A 16,139-nucleotide genomic window follows, 5' to 3' on the forward strand; every position below is an offset into this window, starting at 1 on the left:
GTGAGTGCCACCTCTAGTTTGAGAAGCTCACTTTTCCACTCAGAGACTCAGTGTTCCCACCTGCAAAATGAGATTAAGGACAAATTGGGTCACTAGAAGGATCAGGGAGCCGGAGCCTGTCATTCTTCCTGTGCCTACCTCAGGGACTCTACAAATGTGATCTGTCCTTATCCCAGCCCAGCAAGCTGTGTTTTTACTTTCTTAATTCACTGGCCAGTATCCTTCCACATCCTAAAGTATTAGACCTGGACAAGAACTTAAAGATGGCTTTGGTCTAGGGCCAGAGAAGTCAGGTGACTTGTTCAAGGTCATGGTAAATTCATAATACTCCCGGCTTCCCCGGTAGCTCAGTGGTAAAGAACCTGCTTGCATTGCAGGAGACTTGAAGGAGATGCGGGTTCAGTCGCTGGGTTGGGAAGATCCCATGGAGAAGGAAATGGCAGCCTGCTCCAGTGTTCTCACCTAGAGATCCCCTTGGACAGAGGAGCCTGAGGGGCTATAGACCAAGAAGTCACGGAGTCGGATACCGCTGAGTGGCCGAACAACAGTGTGCACTCAACAAATGGAAACGTAGGACTTCCCGTATGCTTGGCTGGAGAAGGAAATCGCAACCCACTCGAGTATTCTTGCCTGGAGAATCCCATGAACAGAAGAGCCTGGTGGGCTGCTGTCCATGGGGTCACACAGAGTCAGACACGACTGAAGCGACTTAGCATGCATGCATGCGTGTCTGCTTGGCACTAGGGTAGGTTCTGGGAATAAAAGAATGAGCAAGTTGCAGTCCCAGCCCTTAGGATGTGGGCAATGCCAGCACGGTCGACGAGGCATTAAGAAAACAGACCTAGGTCTCCCGTCATTTCCCTCCTTTGATTCTGCTCTGGGTTAGTTTCACTCTTAAAGGTGTTCTCAAAGAGATGTGATCTTCTGGGCACTCTTTACAGCAATATAATAAAAGTAGATATATTTCTTTTGATAGTACATTTGTAATCATTTTAATACTCACTGGAGATTGAAATTCCCTTAGCCGCATTTGTAGACAGTCTGAGCAAGATTTGTTTCCTTGACTTTGAAAGATGAACAAACAAAAGTACAGTGGCATATCACTCTCGGAAACCTAGTCTCCGCCTCAGCATCCTTACCCTCAGCCAGGGACTGCGGGCTCAGAAACGCCTGCACCGCGTGTGCAGAGTCACGCTCCCCAAGAAGCACAGAGGAAGACGTGGAGACGATAGAAGCATCAGGGCTTCTCTGAAGCCACTGCCTCTGTGGACAGCTGGACTCAGTCCCTCTGGGAAGCATGGGAGCCGGGGCAGGATTAGTCCTCTGAGTTCCTGTAGTTCGGGCAATTGTCGTGTTAATGCACCAGCCCCTTCACTGGTTTGGGCACTACTTCTATGAGCATTGACACCTCAGTGCTGTAAGCCTGCCTTGCATGCGGACCAAACACCGCTGATCAGAGCGAAAGACCTCCAGCATAAACAGCTGCGGGGGCAGTAGGCGTCCTTCAGCATATAGAGGTCAGGGCCAAGGGCACGAGGGAAGGGCGTGGACAGCTGCGTCCTACCCTGCTTTCCTCAGAGCCACATGGAGGCTGCAGGGTGGGGGCACGGCTAGGGCCTGGAAATGCTGATTCTGCGCACTTGAGGGTCTGCCGTGGTGTGGGGCATGTCCATGGTCCTGAATCGCCAGTTCTTCTGTTAGCCTTCTTCTGACTGCGGTGCTCAGCTAACTCCTATTTACCCTCTCAAAGAATGTACATTTCTAGTCTGCATTTTCTCTCTTGATTAACCTTTTACGATTTTTCTGTTAGCTCACCACCAGAGAACCACACTGTCCACTTCACAGTCTAGGGTTTGCATAGCTGATAGGGTGTACTTGTACAGCATCTCAACCCTTTTTCCAGAGGTGTTTTATCCTTCCTGGGAAGTAGAAAGAGGGTATGCTCCCCTTATCTTTTGTGGCTCCCGGTCCCCGCTAAGCTCTTGCTAAACCCAGGCGCTCCAACCACGGCCTTCATCATAAGACCACGCAAAAAATAAATAAATAAATGAGAAGAAGAATGCAATTTACAATCTCTGGTGTGCTGGAGCCATCTCTGCTGCTGTAGAAACCAAATGAGTCCCTCTTCCACACCCTTTATTCTTTTTACTCGAGGTAGAGCTATCTGTGGTGTGCAGTGTCCCAGTTCGTCACATGGAGTCCTCTGTGTGGCTTACAGACCCTAAGTTGTCTTGGGCTCCCCAGGTGACGCACACAGATACGAGAGGAAGAGGAGGAAAGTGAGCAGGGAAAGAAGCAGCAGAGGAGCCTACATACGCTCTCATCTTTCTTCTTTTTCCTGTTTTATGTCTCTCCATAGTTCTTTCCACCTTCTACACACCAAATAGTTTGCTTTTTTAAAAAGGTAATTTCTTGTCTTGTTCCTGACTTTAGGGGAAATGCTTTCAATTTTTCACCATTGAGGATAATGTTTGCTGTGGGTTTGTCATATATAGCTTTTATTATGTTGAGGTATGTTCCTTCTATTCCTGCTTTCTGGAGAGTTTTTATCATAAATGGATGTTGAATTTTGTCAAAGGCCTTCTCTGCATCTATTGAGATAATCATATGGTTTTTATTTTTCAATTTGTTAATGTGGTGAATTACATTGATTGATTTGCAGATATTGAAGAATCCTTGCATCCCTGGGATAAAGCCCACTTGGTCATGGTGTATGATCTTTTTAATGTGTTGTTGGATTCTGATTGCTAGAATTTTGTTGAGGATTTTTGCATCTATGTTCATCAGTGATATTGGCCTGTAGTTTTCTTTTTTTGTGACATCTTTGTGAGAATGGCATTCTATCATGTATACTATCATGTAAGAATTGAATTGCCAGTCTATGTCTGACGCAGGATACAGCATGCTTGGGGCTGGTGCATGGGGATGACCCACAGAGATGTTATGGGGAGGGAGGTGGGGGGGGGGTTCATGTTTGGGAACACATGTAAGAATTAAAGATTTTAAAATTAAACTAAAAAAAAATTTAAAAAAAGTGTTTCATGAAATAAGTGTGAATCAGAATATTTACAAAGATTATTAAGATAAAAGTCTTTGGATGTGAAATTTATTTTTTCAAAAAATAAAATTTCTGTAGAACTAAAAAAAAAAAAAAGGTAATTTCTTCTCCATATCCCACTAGAATATAAGCTCCAAGAGGGCAGGGTTTGGGGTTTGTTTTGTTCATTGCCTTGCCTCGACATAGACAAAAGTAGCTGGTGCTTCAGTTCAGTTCAGTTCAGTTCAGTCGCTCAGTCGTGTCCGACTCTGCGACCCTATGAATCGCAGCACGCCAGGCCTCCCTGTCCATCACCAACTCCCGGAGTTCGCTCAGGCTTGCGTCTATCAAGTCAGTGATGCCATCTCATCCTCTGTCATCCCCTTCTCCTCCTGCCCCCAATCCCTCCCAGCATCAGGGTCTTTTCCAATGAGTCAACATAGTAAGCACTAAATAGATGCTTGTGGAATGAATAGAGTGTGTGTGTGCTAAGTCACTTCAGTCGTGTCTGACTCTTTGCAACCCTATGGACTATAGTCCACCAGGTTCCTCTGTCCATGGTGATTCTCCAGGCAAGAATACTGGAGTGGGTTGCCATGCTCTCTCCTCCAGGGGATCTTCCCAACCCAGGGATCGAACCCACATCTCTTACATCTCCTACATTGGCAGGTGGGTTCTTTACCACTAGCATCATCTGGGAAGCCCCGAATGAATGGAGGTTCTCATGCAACTCCTGTGATCCTCCTTGCAGAGCTGCTCCTAAAGGCAGAGATTGAGAGGAAGGAGAAGAAAACATGGGAGGGAGGGAAGAGCATCAAGGAAATTGGTAGCATCTCCCTGAGCACTATTCATCCACGTTGTTTCACTTCATCTTCTCATCACCCTGAAAGGCAGGAGCAATTGCTTTCTTTCTATAGATAGGAGATTTGGGGTTTGGCTGTCTCAGAACAGAAAACAGAGTCTCTGCTAAGCAGGTTTAGCCAACTTTCCACTAAAAACGACAGCCGTCTTTGTAGTTACACAAAACCAGCTTTAAACTCCACTCTTGTCTTTTATTAACCAGAGAACCTGGTCAAGTCACTTGCCTCTCTAAGTGTCTGCTTTCAAATACAAGTTGTTGCCCTACTAAGAGCACTGTGTGAGGATAAATGAGATCACACAGCAGAAGTGCTCAGTTGGTTGTAACTGATCAGTAAATGTCAGTCTCACCCTGATCGCCCCTCTGATTCCTAATCCCCGAGCCTCCCACGGGTTGGAGGCAACCCACTCCAGTATTCTGGCGTGGAGAATCCCCATGAACAGAAGAGCCTAGTGGGCCACAGACCATGGGGTTGCAAAGAGTCGGACACAACTGAGCAACTAAGCACGCAAGCTCCTATCAGAGTCAACTAGGAGCTCTGATTTCAGGGTGCTGTGTGACCTGCAGCTGCAGGAAGGAGCTCCTCCTCACCCCTCCTCCTCCACGGGAGCCTCCCTCCTCCAGCCCTGGTTGTCAACACCTGTCAGGAATAACTGGGAAGAAGAGGGTTTGGTTGGAAGCCCCAAGTTTCAGGTCCATCTCCAGTTGTCTTGGGGAGATTCTGGGCAGGCTGTGTGTGTCAATAACATACGACCTGTCAGGGAAAAGCCTGACTTTCCGTGTTTCACTTTTATTTGTGACATCTCACACCAGGCCAGCTTCCCCGTGGCAGTCAGTATGCCTCCTAGAGCTGGCATGGGCTGTGGAGACGTGCTCATCTCTCAGCTGCTTTGGCAAAGCTTCACTGGATACTGGGGCCTGAGAAGAAAGTCCAGCCTCCAGACACCACGAGGCTGCCACTTCCAGGCATGCGGGGGCTCAGTCAAATACAGGGACACAGGGCCCAGAGAGGGAGTGGCAGCTGCAGGTCACACAGCACCCTGAAATCAGAGCTCCTAGTCGACTCTGATAGAAGCTTGCGTGCTTAGTTGCTCAGTTGTGTCCGACTCTTTGCAACCCCATGGTCTGTGGCCCACTAGGCTCTTCTGTTCATGGGGATTCTCCAGGCCAGAATACTGGAGTGGGTTGCCATGCCCTCCTCCAGGGGATCTTCCCAACCCAGGGATTGAACCCAGGTCTCCTGCATTGCAGGCAAATTCTTTACCAACTGAGCCACCAGGGAAGCCCAAGAATACTGGAATGGGTAGCCCATCCCTTCTCCAGGGGAACTTCCTGATCCAGGAATCAAACCAGGGTCTCCTGCACTGCAGGCGGAATCTTTACCAGCTGAGCTATCAGGGAAGCTTACTCTGCCAATGACTGGAAAGCAAGTTTCTTCATCTCTGGACCCAGATGCAAAGCAGGGAGGATGAAGTGTGGACTAAAAAGATGTGCAAAGTGAGAGCTGCAAGTTAAGTTTTATTGGAGGCAAAATGAGGATGGCAGCCTGGGAGGCAGTGCTTCAGAGAGCTCTGAGGGACTGCTCCAAAGAGACAATGGGGAAGGTTAATATATAAGATTTTGGTGAAGGGGGAGTTCAATGTAATCAAGTTCTTCTTTTATAAAAGGTTTTCTGTTAGTCATGAGGAACTGATGTCATCATGAAGGGATTTAGTGATTTACTAGGTATGAAGACATCCAAGGATTGGGATCATGAAATCAGTTCCTGAAAATGTCTAACTATCTAAAGACCTGTTCCACCAGTTTCCTTGGAGCACAGAGTGCCTCACCCTCCTCCCTGAGTCCCCCTTGGGGTGTGTTGAAGGTCAGGTCGGCGGCTGCAAGAGCATAGGGTTCAGTCTCTGCCCAGGCAGGTGGCAGATGCCTTGTTGTCCAGTCGCTGGCACATACTCGTGCCAAGTGCCCATTTGTAGTTGACAAGGATCGTGAAGGTCCCTTGTTTATGCGATATAAGAGGTTTCAGAATCCGAAGTCAGGAGCCTTGACTTGGATTCGCTGTAGACGTGGCGTGCATCGCTGCCCACGTTGTGTCTCCTTTTTTTTCTTTTCTTTTCTTTTCTATTTTGTGGCAGCTCTTTCTTCTCCCTAGACTCGTCAGCCGAAGGTGGAAGGGTCTGGAATTACACGTGCAAGCGTCTCTGGTTCTTCAAGCTGACTTGAGTCGAGGCAGCACGTGGATTAGCTGGCCTATCAGAGCCTCCTCACCTCCTACCTCCACTAACCCTGCCTCCCTGTGTCCTACAGGCAACAACAGCCTCCTGACCTGCATGGAGGATGGGCTGTGGTCCTTCCCGGAGGCCCTGTGCGAGCTCATGTGCCTGGCTCCACCCCCAGTGCCCAACGCCGACCTCCAGACGGCCCGGTGCCGCGAGAACAAGCACAAGGTGGGCTCCTTCTGCAAGTACAAGTGCAGACCTGGATACCACGTGCCCGGCTCCTCCCGGAAGTCAAAGAAGTAAGTGCGGCTGCAGAGGCAAGCTCCTGGCGGCTGGAGCCGGCGGGGGGACGGGGAGAGCCAGGTCTGTCTAGTTAGAAGGAAGTGCTCACTGCTCTGCCCACCATTCATCGCATGCTCTTCCCTGGGAATCTGGAGGGACATTGTCATCAGCTCCTTGCTGACTGTGTGACTTCTCTGGGCCTCTACTGTTGAGCAATACGATGGGGAGGATGGTAACAGTCACTGCGTAAGATGGTTGTGAAGGATGAATGAGGATGCGTATGTGAAGTGCTTGCAAAGTGCCTGGTGCACAGCAAATGGTGGGTATCCATACCACCCCTGTGTCAGCCCCCATCAGCGCCCCTGGAAGGAAGTCGGGGGAAACGGGCCAGCAGGGCTTGATTTTATTTCAGTCCACATGAAATTCTTGCTCGGCCCTGGGAAAAGAGTTCTGTGAACGTTAACCTTAACCCCTCCTCACTCCCTCCGCCACGCAATAGGATGAGCAGGGACTCAGGAATCAGAAAGGTACGTGTGAGGCCAACTGGCTCCAGAGACTGTGGCTGTTTGGGTAGAGTGTGGCTGCAGCCGTTTGGTCCTTGAGATGTCTCTACTTTTATCTCTTCCTGAAAGACGGGCCTTCAAGACCCAGTGTACCCAGGATGGCAGCTGGCAGGAGGGAGCTTGTGTTCCTGTGACGTGTGACCCTCCTCCCCCAAAATTCCATGGGCTGTACCAGTGCACCAATGGCTTCCAGTTCAACAGCGAGTGCAGGATCAACTGTGAAGACAGTGATGCCACCCAGGTGAGGCTCCTTGAATTTGGGGTCAACGCTTAGACCCCTTTCCCTTCTGTTTACTAAAGACCAGCCAGGATTTGAGAACCACATCCTCCAGAGACTCCATGTGGATGCCAGAATTGTGTAATAGCGGTATCACCCATGCAGAAGTTTAGGAGCTGGGTTCTTACCATCTTTCTTTGTAATCTCTCTGAACCTCGTGGTCCTACCCATCACACTGCATATTATTGGCTCAGAGATTCTTAGCTTCGAAAAAAAAAATCTCAGTATCAGGAACCTTATGAAAGAAATCATAAGTGAAATCCTGATGTCTGAACTTGATCCAAGGTAGGGAGTGACTGAGACTGTTTTGTTGACTTTTTACCACCATCGCCACTTACATTGCTCTGAAATATGTAGAATCATGATTTCCACTACCTGGAGCCATCAGTAGCTCCTCAAGTATTTGGAGAAAGGGAGCCATGTTTAGACTAGATGTACAGTTTTGAGACTGTTAAAGAAGGATGGAAGGAGATGGAGGGGACTGAATCTTATTTCAATCCATGTGTAACTGAGACAGAGTCCAGCGCTCCCACTAGCCCTGCTGAGGCAGTTCTGTGAATGGCATTTCCTTAATCTTTCACACACCCACCTCCACCCACTAAGACAGGTAGGGAATCAAGAATGGGAAAGAGAACGAGGAACCAGCTGGCTCCAAGGAAGACTTAGGTCCACAGGGAGCTCCAGCCCTGAGAGAACCCACCACTTAGGGTGGATGCCTCGAGCCCCATGACTCAGAGGTGGGCAAGGATCTTGACTCAGGTGAGGCCAGAGTTCAGCCAACTGGGCCCCAGTGCAAGGATCTCCCTCTTGTCAGTCCTTATTGGGTATTCAGTTCAGTTCAGTTCAGTTCAGTTCAATAGCTCAGTTGTGTCCAACTCTTTGCAACCCCATGAACTGCAACACACCAGGCCTCCCTGTCCATCACCAACTCCTTGAGTTTATCCAGACTCATGTCCATTGAGTCCGTGGTGCCATCCAATCATCTCATCCTCTGTCATCCCATTCTCTTCCTGCCCTCAATCTTTCCCAGCATCAGGGTCTTTTCAAATGAGTTAGCTCTTCGCATCAGGTGGCCAAAGGATTGGAGTTTCAGCTTCAGCATCAGTCCTTCCAATGAACACCCAGGACTGATCTCCTTTAGGATGGACTGGTTGGATCTCCTTACAGTCCAAGGGACTCTCAAGAGTCTCCTCCAACACCACAGTTCAAAAGCATCAATTCTTCGGCGCTCAGCTTTACAGTCCAACTCTCACAACCATACGTGACTGCTGGAAAAACATCTACCGAATACTAGACACTGTCGGAGCAGCATCCTCAACTCCTTTCACTCACATTCTCACGTGCAGATAGCCACTGACTTCTGTTCATTCCGAACTCCTGAACTGCCCTTATCTATGTCCAAGGCCACCAGCCTAACTCAGGCCAGGAGCATCAGCCTGCCGGCCTGCGTGCAGCTTCCCGACCGCCCCCCTGCCTTCTCCTTGCCGCTCCAGCGTACTGTCCACATCGCAGCTAGAGCGGCTTGTTGAGAGCACACATGTGATTGTGACAGTTCCCCTGCTCAAAGTCCTTTGTGAACCAGCGACCCCATCTCCCTTAGAGTAAGTCTCACGTCTGCATTCAGCTTATCTCCCCATCACAGGAAGACAGATCTTCCCCTTCACCTGGGTGTTCTCTGTGAAAGAAGCCCTGTCACCTTTTCCAGCCTAACTGTCCTTCACCGTTCAGCCCACACACCCCTTCTTCCAGGAACCTTTTCCTGCCCCTCCCACTGTGGGCTCAGTGCCCCTCCCTCACAGCACTGGCCACGCTGCATTGTAATTCATTTCACGCTCCCCCACTAGATTTTGGGGCTTCCCAGGTGGCTCAGACGGTAAAGCGTCTGTCTGCAATGCGGGAGACCTGGGTTCAATCCCTGGGTTGGTGAGATCCCCTGGAGGAGGAAATGGCAACCCACTCCAGTACTCTTGCCTGGAAAATTCCATGGACGGAGGAGCCTGGTGGGCTGCAGTCCAAGGGGTTGCAAAGAGTCAGACACGACTGGGCGACTTCCCTTTCGCTTTCACTAGGTTTTGAGATCCCTGACCACAGTCTTCCTCTTCCCTGTGTTTTCAGCACTGGGGGCAGTGCCGAGCACCTAGTAGGTGCTCAGGAAGTGACAGGGCTTGACTCCTGCCATGGACATCCAGGCCGCTCTCATTTTCCAGTTGAGACAGTCACTCAGCCATCCAAGGTGACGCAGCTGGTGTCGGCTGAATCAGAATCGGAACCTGGTCCCCCAACTGTGGACAGTGGGCAGACCCAATCCAGGAGGCAGTTCCTGTAGGGCAGGCATGCTCAGGACTCCTGTCTGTGTACCCGGGTCCTTCCCTTCCTCAGCTGCCAGGGAGGCAGAAGCCAGGCCGGAACGAGCAAAGGCCAGAGATTACCACGGCCCCGCACAGCCGATCAACTCCCCTCTCACTCGCTTACATAAAGCTGTTGCTAACAGTTACCCAAACTGCTGAGCCAGATGCTATTCTGGCTGTGGTCATGTTATCAAACTGAAACCCAGTCTGCCTGGGGCCTGCCAAGTACCTTTCATGGCCAGTTTGTATTTAAAGGAGAGGAAAATGTAAATTTATCAGACGACTCAAGCAGTCCTGTTTGGCAACTGGCGGGGAGGCCAGACGCTAAGGAGCAGGGTATTGCTTGCCGGCTAAGGAATGAGGGCGCGCGTGCCAAATGGGCTCCTAATACAATTGACGTTTCTAGTTTGTACTGCAAATGAATTTCCTCTACCCTCAGACCGGGGGCCTGGAAGCCAAATCTAGTATTCACCTCAGATCCCCTCTCGCTGCCTGTAAACACAGTCGAAGTGTACGGCACAGAGTATCTTGAATCGAACAGCGTGTATATAGAGCGGGAATTCTTTGCTTTCCAAACAAGCTCCAGATCCTGGCAGGGGAGGACAGGGGCTGTTGTAGCGGAGGTCCACCTACTCCTTCCCACTGCCACTAAAAGCAAATGAACAAATCAGACCTCAACTTCATTCATTCCTAGGGAGCCCCTGTGATGCTGGACCCAGACTCTGAGTTTGAATATTGGCTTTACCACTTACTAGCTGGAGGACTTGGGCAAGTTATTTAACTCTTTAAGCTTCAGTTTCCTTAGGCGTAAAGTGGAGGAGGGGAAGTAATTCTGGCTACCTCTTAATTTGTGAGGATTAACTGAGGCAGTGGAAGTAGGGTAGGCCTGTGGAATTGTGCAGTGCGCAACCTGTGCACACCTCCCATATGTATAATGCCTTCCCAAGCAGGGGCAGCTTCTAGGTTCAGGATCATCACATGCTTGCCCGAGGATGCAAGGCTTCCTAGAGGAAGTCCCAAGCCCATATGATATTAGAGGTAGGCTGGACCTCAGGGTTTTCCCATTGCAACCTGCTTATTTTATAGGTAGGTCCACTGAAGCTCAGAGAGGGGAAACGCCACACCCAAGGTCACACAGCAAGTTGGTAGCAGAGTCAGATCTCCTAGCCAAGTCATTGCACAAACGACTTTTTCTGCCCAGCCCTACTCCTACAGCTGCGTGGCTACACGTCACCCCTGTATCTCACTGGGAGGAAGCAAAATGCACGTGAGGCCATTGACCAGACACAGAGGCAGATAATAAACAACAGCTGCGATTTATTGAGCGTGTACTCTAGTGAGTCTGGGCTAAGTGCTTTGTATAGACATGTAAGCCCCGCAGTGTCTGGCATTACTGTCCATTTTGCATGTGAGGGAGGTGTGGTTCAGGGAGTTGAGGTGTCTTGCCCACCTCCTACAACTAGGAGGAAGTCCAGGCAGAACTGAGGTCGCTGTTATCAGGTCAGCCGCCTCCTTTATACCTTGTGGTTCACTGTGTAGATGGTTGGATGGCATCACCCACTCAGTGGACATGAACCTGAGCAAAGTCCGGGAGATGGTGAAGGACATGGAAGCCTGGCGTGCTGCAGTCTGTGGGGTCAGAGTCGGACACGACTGAACAACTGAGCTGAATTGCTCTGTTGCTGTCATATTTCTCTCTGCCACTGTTTTATTTCCACTTCTGCTAACTAGAAGTCGGGGTCTCCCTTTCTGTGCATCTCCCAGCCTCTCCTCCCCATCTCCACTCCCCTGCACTGTAGGAAAGCACAGAGGCTTACGGGGAAAAGCCTGGCTCCGGCCCTGCCGCCTCTCTATTCTGGCAGCTGCCATTTCTCAAATGCGGGTAATGATTGGGCTGATGCTAAAGTTCCCTTTGAGACAGTGCAAGAGAGTGGTTAAGAGCTCAGCTAAACTTTAGAGAGCCTGATCTGTGTGTTAAGCTATAAATTCTTCACATAGGCTAACTCACTGATCCCCGTGATGACTTTCTCAGGCAGTGAATTCCAGGCTCATTTAACAGGAAACCAAAGCATAGAGAAGTTAAGGAACTTCCCCAAGTCTACACAGTGGGAAGGTTGCAGAGATGGAATTGGAACCTGGGAAGTTTAACTGAAGTCCAGACTCTTAACCATCACACCAGCATCATTTAAAACCTCACCTTTTCACTTCCTAGCTGAGCCTCAGTTTTCAAATCTGTAAAAAGGACATGATTTCCACACTAACTGCACTGTTAACAGCATTTTTAACTGTGTGTAAAACACTGGCACGTAGCAGATATTTGACACTGTATTATATGCTTATGGCTTTTGGGGGACCCGTGTAGTTAAAGAGGAGAAAGCATAGTATGTTGAGAAAGCATAGTATGCTTCTTTTACATTCGTGTTTATTTATTTATTTGGGGCTGTGCTTGCCTTTCGTCGCTGCACGGGCTTTCCTCCAGCTGCGGCGAGGTGGGGGCGCCCTCCAGTCGCAGTGCACGGCTCTCAGCAGCCCCTCCTGTGCAGAGCAGGGGCTTAGGGCACTCAGGCTTCGGTAGTTGCAGCCCAGGCTCCAGAGCACAGGCTCCCTCATTGCGGTGCATGGGCTCAGTTGCTCCGTGGCACGTGGGATCTTCCCGGATCAGGAACCGAACCTGTGTCTCCCGCATTGGCAGGCAGATTCTTTACCACGGAGCCACCAGGGCAGCCCCACACAGTATGCTTTTCTGCAGATGGAGGCACAGGCACAGAGAGACAAGACCCTTTGCTGAGAGGTGCTCAGCCCTCTGGCGATAAACTTCACCCTAGCATGCAGCACTGCGCATTCTGAGATGCACAGTGGGTCCCCTGGCCTCCGGTCTTCCCAGGTTGGATCCTCAGTGTCAGTGGGTCCCCAGGGCACTTGTCTTCCCAGATTGGATCCTCCGTGTCAGTGGGTCCAGTGGGTCCCCAGGGCGCTAGTCTTCCCAGATTGGATCCTGCGCGTTAGGCCTTCTGTGGTCACACTGGGCTCAGCAGCATGGCTCTGCTCTGAGCATCTGCACCCAGGTGATAGGCAACCCTAAGTGCACAAAAATCTTTTCCCAAAGGAGGACATGAAATCCAGAGAGGCTCCGGGAAGTCTGCCATGTAGAAGGCACTGCAGGGTGAAAGGTGTGGGTGTGGGAATCCAAAGAAGTGTGCAGGAGAGACAGATGACCACAGACTCAAAGGAAGGATGTGTGCAGAGCAAGAGAAGGGGCTGGGCGTGCCATCTGGGTCCCATGGTAGAAGCCCTGGCTGGCGGCCCTCCAGCAAGCCTGGATTGAAAGTGCAAGGTATCTTATCAGAAGGACTCTATCCTTCAGTCAGCAGCAGAAAGTGCCAGATGAGCTGGGCAGGAGGGAGAGAGACCAGATGCAGCAAGACCAGAGCGCCTTTATGCTTCCCTTTTCTGTAGTGGCGCCTCCCCGGCGTGAAATTCCCTGCGCAGATTCCAGCCGGCCCTAATACATTCTCTGTTGCAAACCCAGCTCCCAGCCAGCTCTGGCCCACGCAGTGCTGAGGTCTGCAGCCCTTCAGGGGCTGGAGGCCAAGTGCACCATAGGCCAAGGCTCCAGGAAATTGGGGTCAATTTCCTACTCCCCCGAGGGCCCAGCAGAATTACGGGGCCTGGGGCTCTGGGAGGGAGAGTCGGGGTTCTCTGAAGCCATAGAAAGTGGCCTAAACTTTCCCCGCGCTCACACGGAACCTCTGGGTGGACTCAGCAATCACCCCACAGCTGTGGGCGTGGGATGGGCCACCCTTCTCCGTGGCCACAGAGGTTTCCACCGCCACCAGATCCTCCTCATGCTGGCCCACGTGAGGCCCAGAGAGGGGCCCCTTTCTCTCTAAATCCCAGCTCCTTACAGCTGTTTTCTCAGGGCAGCTCCAGCCTGCGTCAGCCCTTTCCAAGAGTTTGTTTTCTCACGCATGCACTTGTTCATTTATTCGCATATTCACTCATTTCTTCATTTATTCATTTATTTCCTCATCCATGCATTTCTCTTCTTACTTTTTAAACAAATTCATTCCACATCTCTGTACTTACTCATTCCATCTTTTGTTAAACTGTTCCTGAGTGAACGAAAATACCTATTGGGTGATGTGTGAATGGGCCATGCAGCTGGGACCTGTGAAGTACTGTGGAAGGCCCCCAGGGGTGCAGGGGTGACCCAAGAGGGTACCTTTTAGGAGGGAGCAGATGATAAAGAGGCAGCGGATGTCTGAGGCCTTCGGCTAGTGCAGTGTGCAGGCCTGGGGCTGGCATTAGGACAGGATGCTTCTGCCAGCAAGTTCTGTGCCTGTGTTTGGTCAAGGGGGTGGGGGGAGGAGACAGAGCAGACAGAAGGTGCAACTCGTGCAGAAGAAGCCTGGCCAGGTGAAACCTCACGTGGGGCGTTTGAGAATGCAGGCAGTGGACGATGCTCAGGGTTGGCAGTCATGCTGTGGGGAGCAGGGAGCTGGAGAACTGGGCAGAGCTGAGGCTGTGAGGGCTCGGGAGGCCTGAATGGGGGCTGAAGGGCTGGAGAGGAGTCGATCCACAGGTCTTTTTGCTGGTGGGGCACAGTCAGCTCCTCTGGTCTTATGTAGAGTTTCCTTTTTTTTTTTATCATAAACTTAAAAGAAGGGGACAATATACAGCTTGTTCTCAGATAGGTGGACTCCCTGTGCAGAAACTATTAAGGTCTGTGGTTCTCCATTTCCCAGGAGGTAGAGCCCAAACTTCATAAGTGGATGTTTAAGGCCCCTACCTGCCTGACAAGCTCATCCTGCCCCATGACCTCCTGCTCAAACTTTCTCATGCCCTTTGGCTTCCACAGATGTTTTGTTTTGCCTGATTCTGCATACATACCCTTGAAAACTCTTTTCCATCTGTCACCTCCTCTCAGAAGCCTTCCCTGCTTGCCCCTCACATCCCGTTGCCCTCCCCGTGTGCACACAAGCATGGTCACTGGGCACGGTCATACTGATGTTGGTGGCAGCTCACGACTCTCTGGCCATCTCTCTGGGGCAAATACTGGCTGACTTCACATCTGGGCCTGACAGAGCTACACCTGGAATGGACGCTAAGGAATGGTCTTTGGATTTGGGGATGGTTCTGAAACTTCAGCAAAGCTGGACCTTCTGTTAGAAAGTTAGTGGAAAGTGGCTCGTTTGCCCGTGGCTTTGTGGAAGACTGAGAGATGGGATATTGCCAATTGTAAAGACTCGGAGGGAGGGAGCATATAGAAGCCTCCTCACGCTACCCTCCCGGTGTCATTATTGCTGGAATGGAATGGAGTAGAAGGAAGGAAGAGAGGAAGGAGGGAGGGGAAGGGAGGCTCTGGAAGAGAAAGCTTCTCAGGGGGCTGGGGCCTGGGATTTTTTCTCATAGATTGAGATGAAGCAAGCTTTGGAGTATGCCTGGGGTGAAAGTGAAAAGTGATAGTTGCTCAGTTGTGTCCGACTCTTTGTGACCCCATGAACTCTAGCCCGCAAGGCTCTTCTGTTCATGGGATTTTCCAGGCAAGAACACTGGACTGGATAGCCATTCCTTTCTCCAGGGGATCTTCCCGACGCAGGGATGAAACCTAGGTCTTCTTCATTGCAGGCAGATCCTTTACCCTCTGAGCCTTGGTGTGTGACTGCTTCCTGACAAATGGCTCCAAGACCCATGCTTACTCACTGTAAACATCGGGGTGCATGTGGTCCCCTGCGTTCTAAATCACAAAAAAAAAAAAGCCAAACAAGTTCATCTGATTGGACTCTCTGAAAGAACACTACTTGGATGTAGGAAATCTGGGCGTTAAACTCTCCAAAATGCTTTGAGCAAATTTCTTCCCCAACTGAGTCCTTAGTGTCCCCATCTGTAAAATGGAGACATTGCAGTGACTCTGTTGGAGGCTGGTTGGGTTTCCACCATGGTGAAGAACTTGTTTTGGAATACTTCCAGGGCGCTGCGGAGATGAAACATTGGGAGGCTTCTTCAGAGGGTGGGGTCTCTCTCGGTCCTGACTGTGTCTCTGTGGCGTGCAGGGCCGCGGGAACAACGTCATCCACTGCCGGAAAGACGGCACCTGGAGTGGCTCCTTCCACGTCTGCCAGGAGATGCAAGGCGAGTGCTCGGCCCCAGACCAGCTCAACAGCAACCTCAAGCTGCAGTGCCCTGAGGGCTATGCCATAGGTACGATGGGCGTGGGTGGTGAGCTATGCACGGGTGAGGGGGCTGCGCATCCTCCCCAGAACTTGGAGCTTGTGTCCTGCTGGGATAATGGGCACCTCTCTCAGCACGAGGCACTGGGGAAATGAAGAGGAATGAGACCAGACCCTGTCCTCCCAGGAAGAGAATTCAGGGCACAGATGTCGGCGAAGCAATGTTAGGTGGGTGTGTGGGATTACACTGGAGGACAGAAGCATTGACTGGTGCCTTCAGGGACACAGAAGGCTCCTAGAGGAAGGGCTGCTTACATAGGGATTGGCCAGAGCTCACTGGGCAAGAAGTGGCATTCCAGACAGAGGGATCAACATGGCAAAGGGAGG

General features: G+C 50.7%; 1 protein-coding gene across 1 annotated transcript in view; it reads left to right on the plus strand.

The window, feature by feature from the left end:
* PAPPA (pappalysin 1) overlaps positions 1-16,139 on the plus strand; it is a 254,703-nt gene that overhangs the window by 198,780 nt on the left and 39,784 nt on the right. Inside the window, exons 16-18 of the mRNA XM_068974426.1 lie at positions 6,201-6,411; positions 7,027-7,198; positions 15,636-15,783. Coding sequence (XP_068830527.1) covers positions 6,201-6,411; positions 7,027-7,198; positions 15,636-15,783 — 531 coding nt within the window. The remainder of the gene's footprint in view (positions 1-6,200; positions 6,412-7,026; positions 7,199-15,635; positions 15,784-16,139) is intronic.

This window comes from Capricornis sumatraensis, chromosome 6 (assembly GCF_032405125.1).
Source record: "Capricornis sumatraensis isolate serow.1 chromosome 6, serow.2, whole genome shotgun sequence".
In the NCBI taxonomy this organism is placed as follows: domain Eukaryota; kingdom Metazoa; phylum Chordata; class Mammalia; order Artiodactyla; family Bovidae; genus Capricornis; species Capricornis sumatraensis.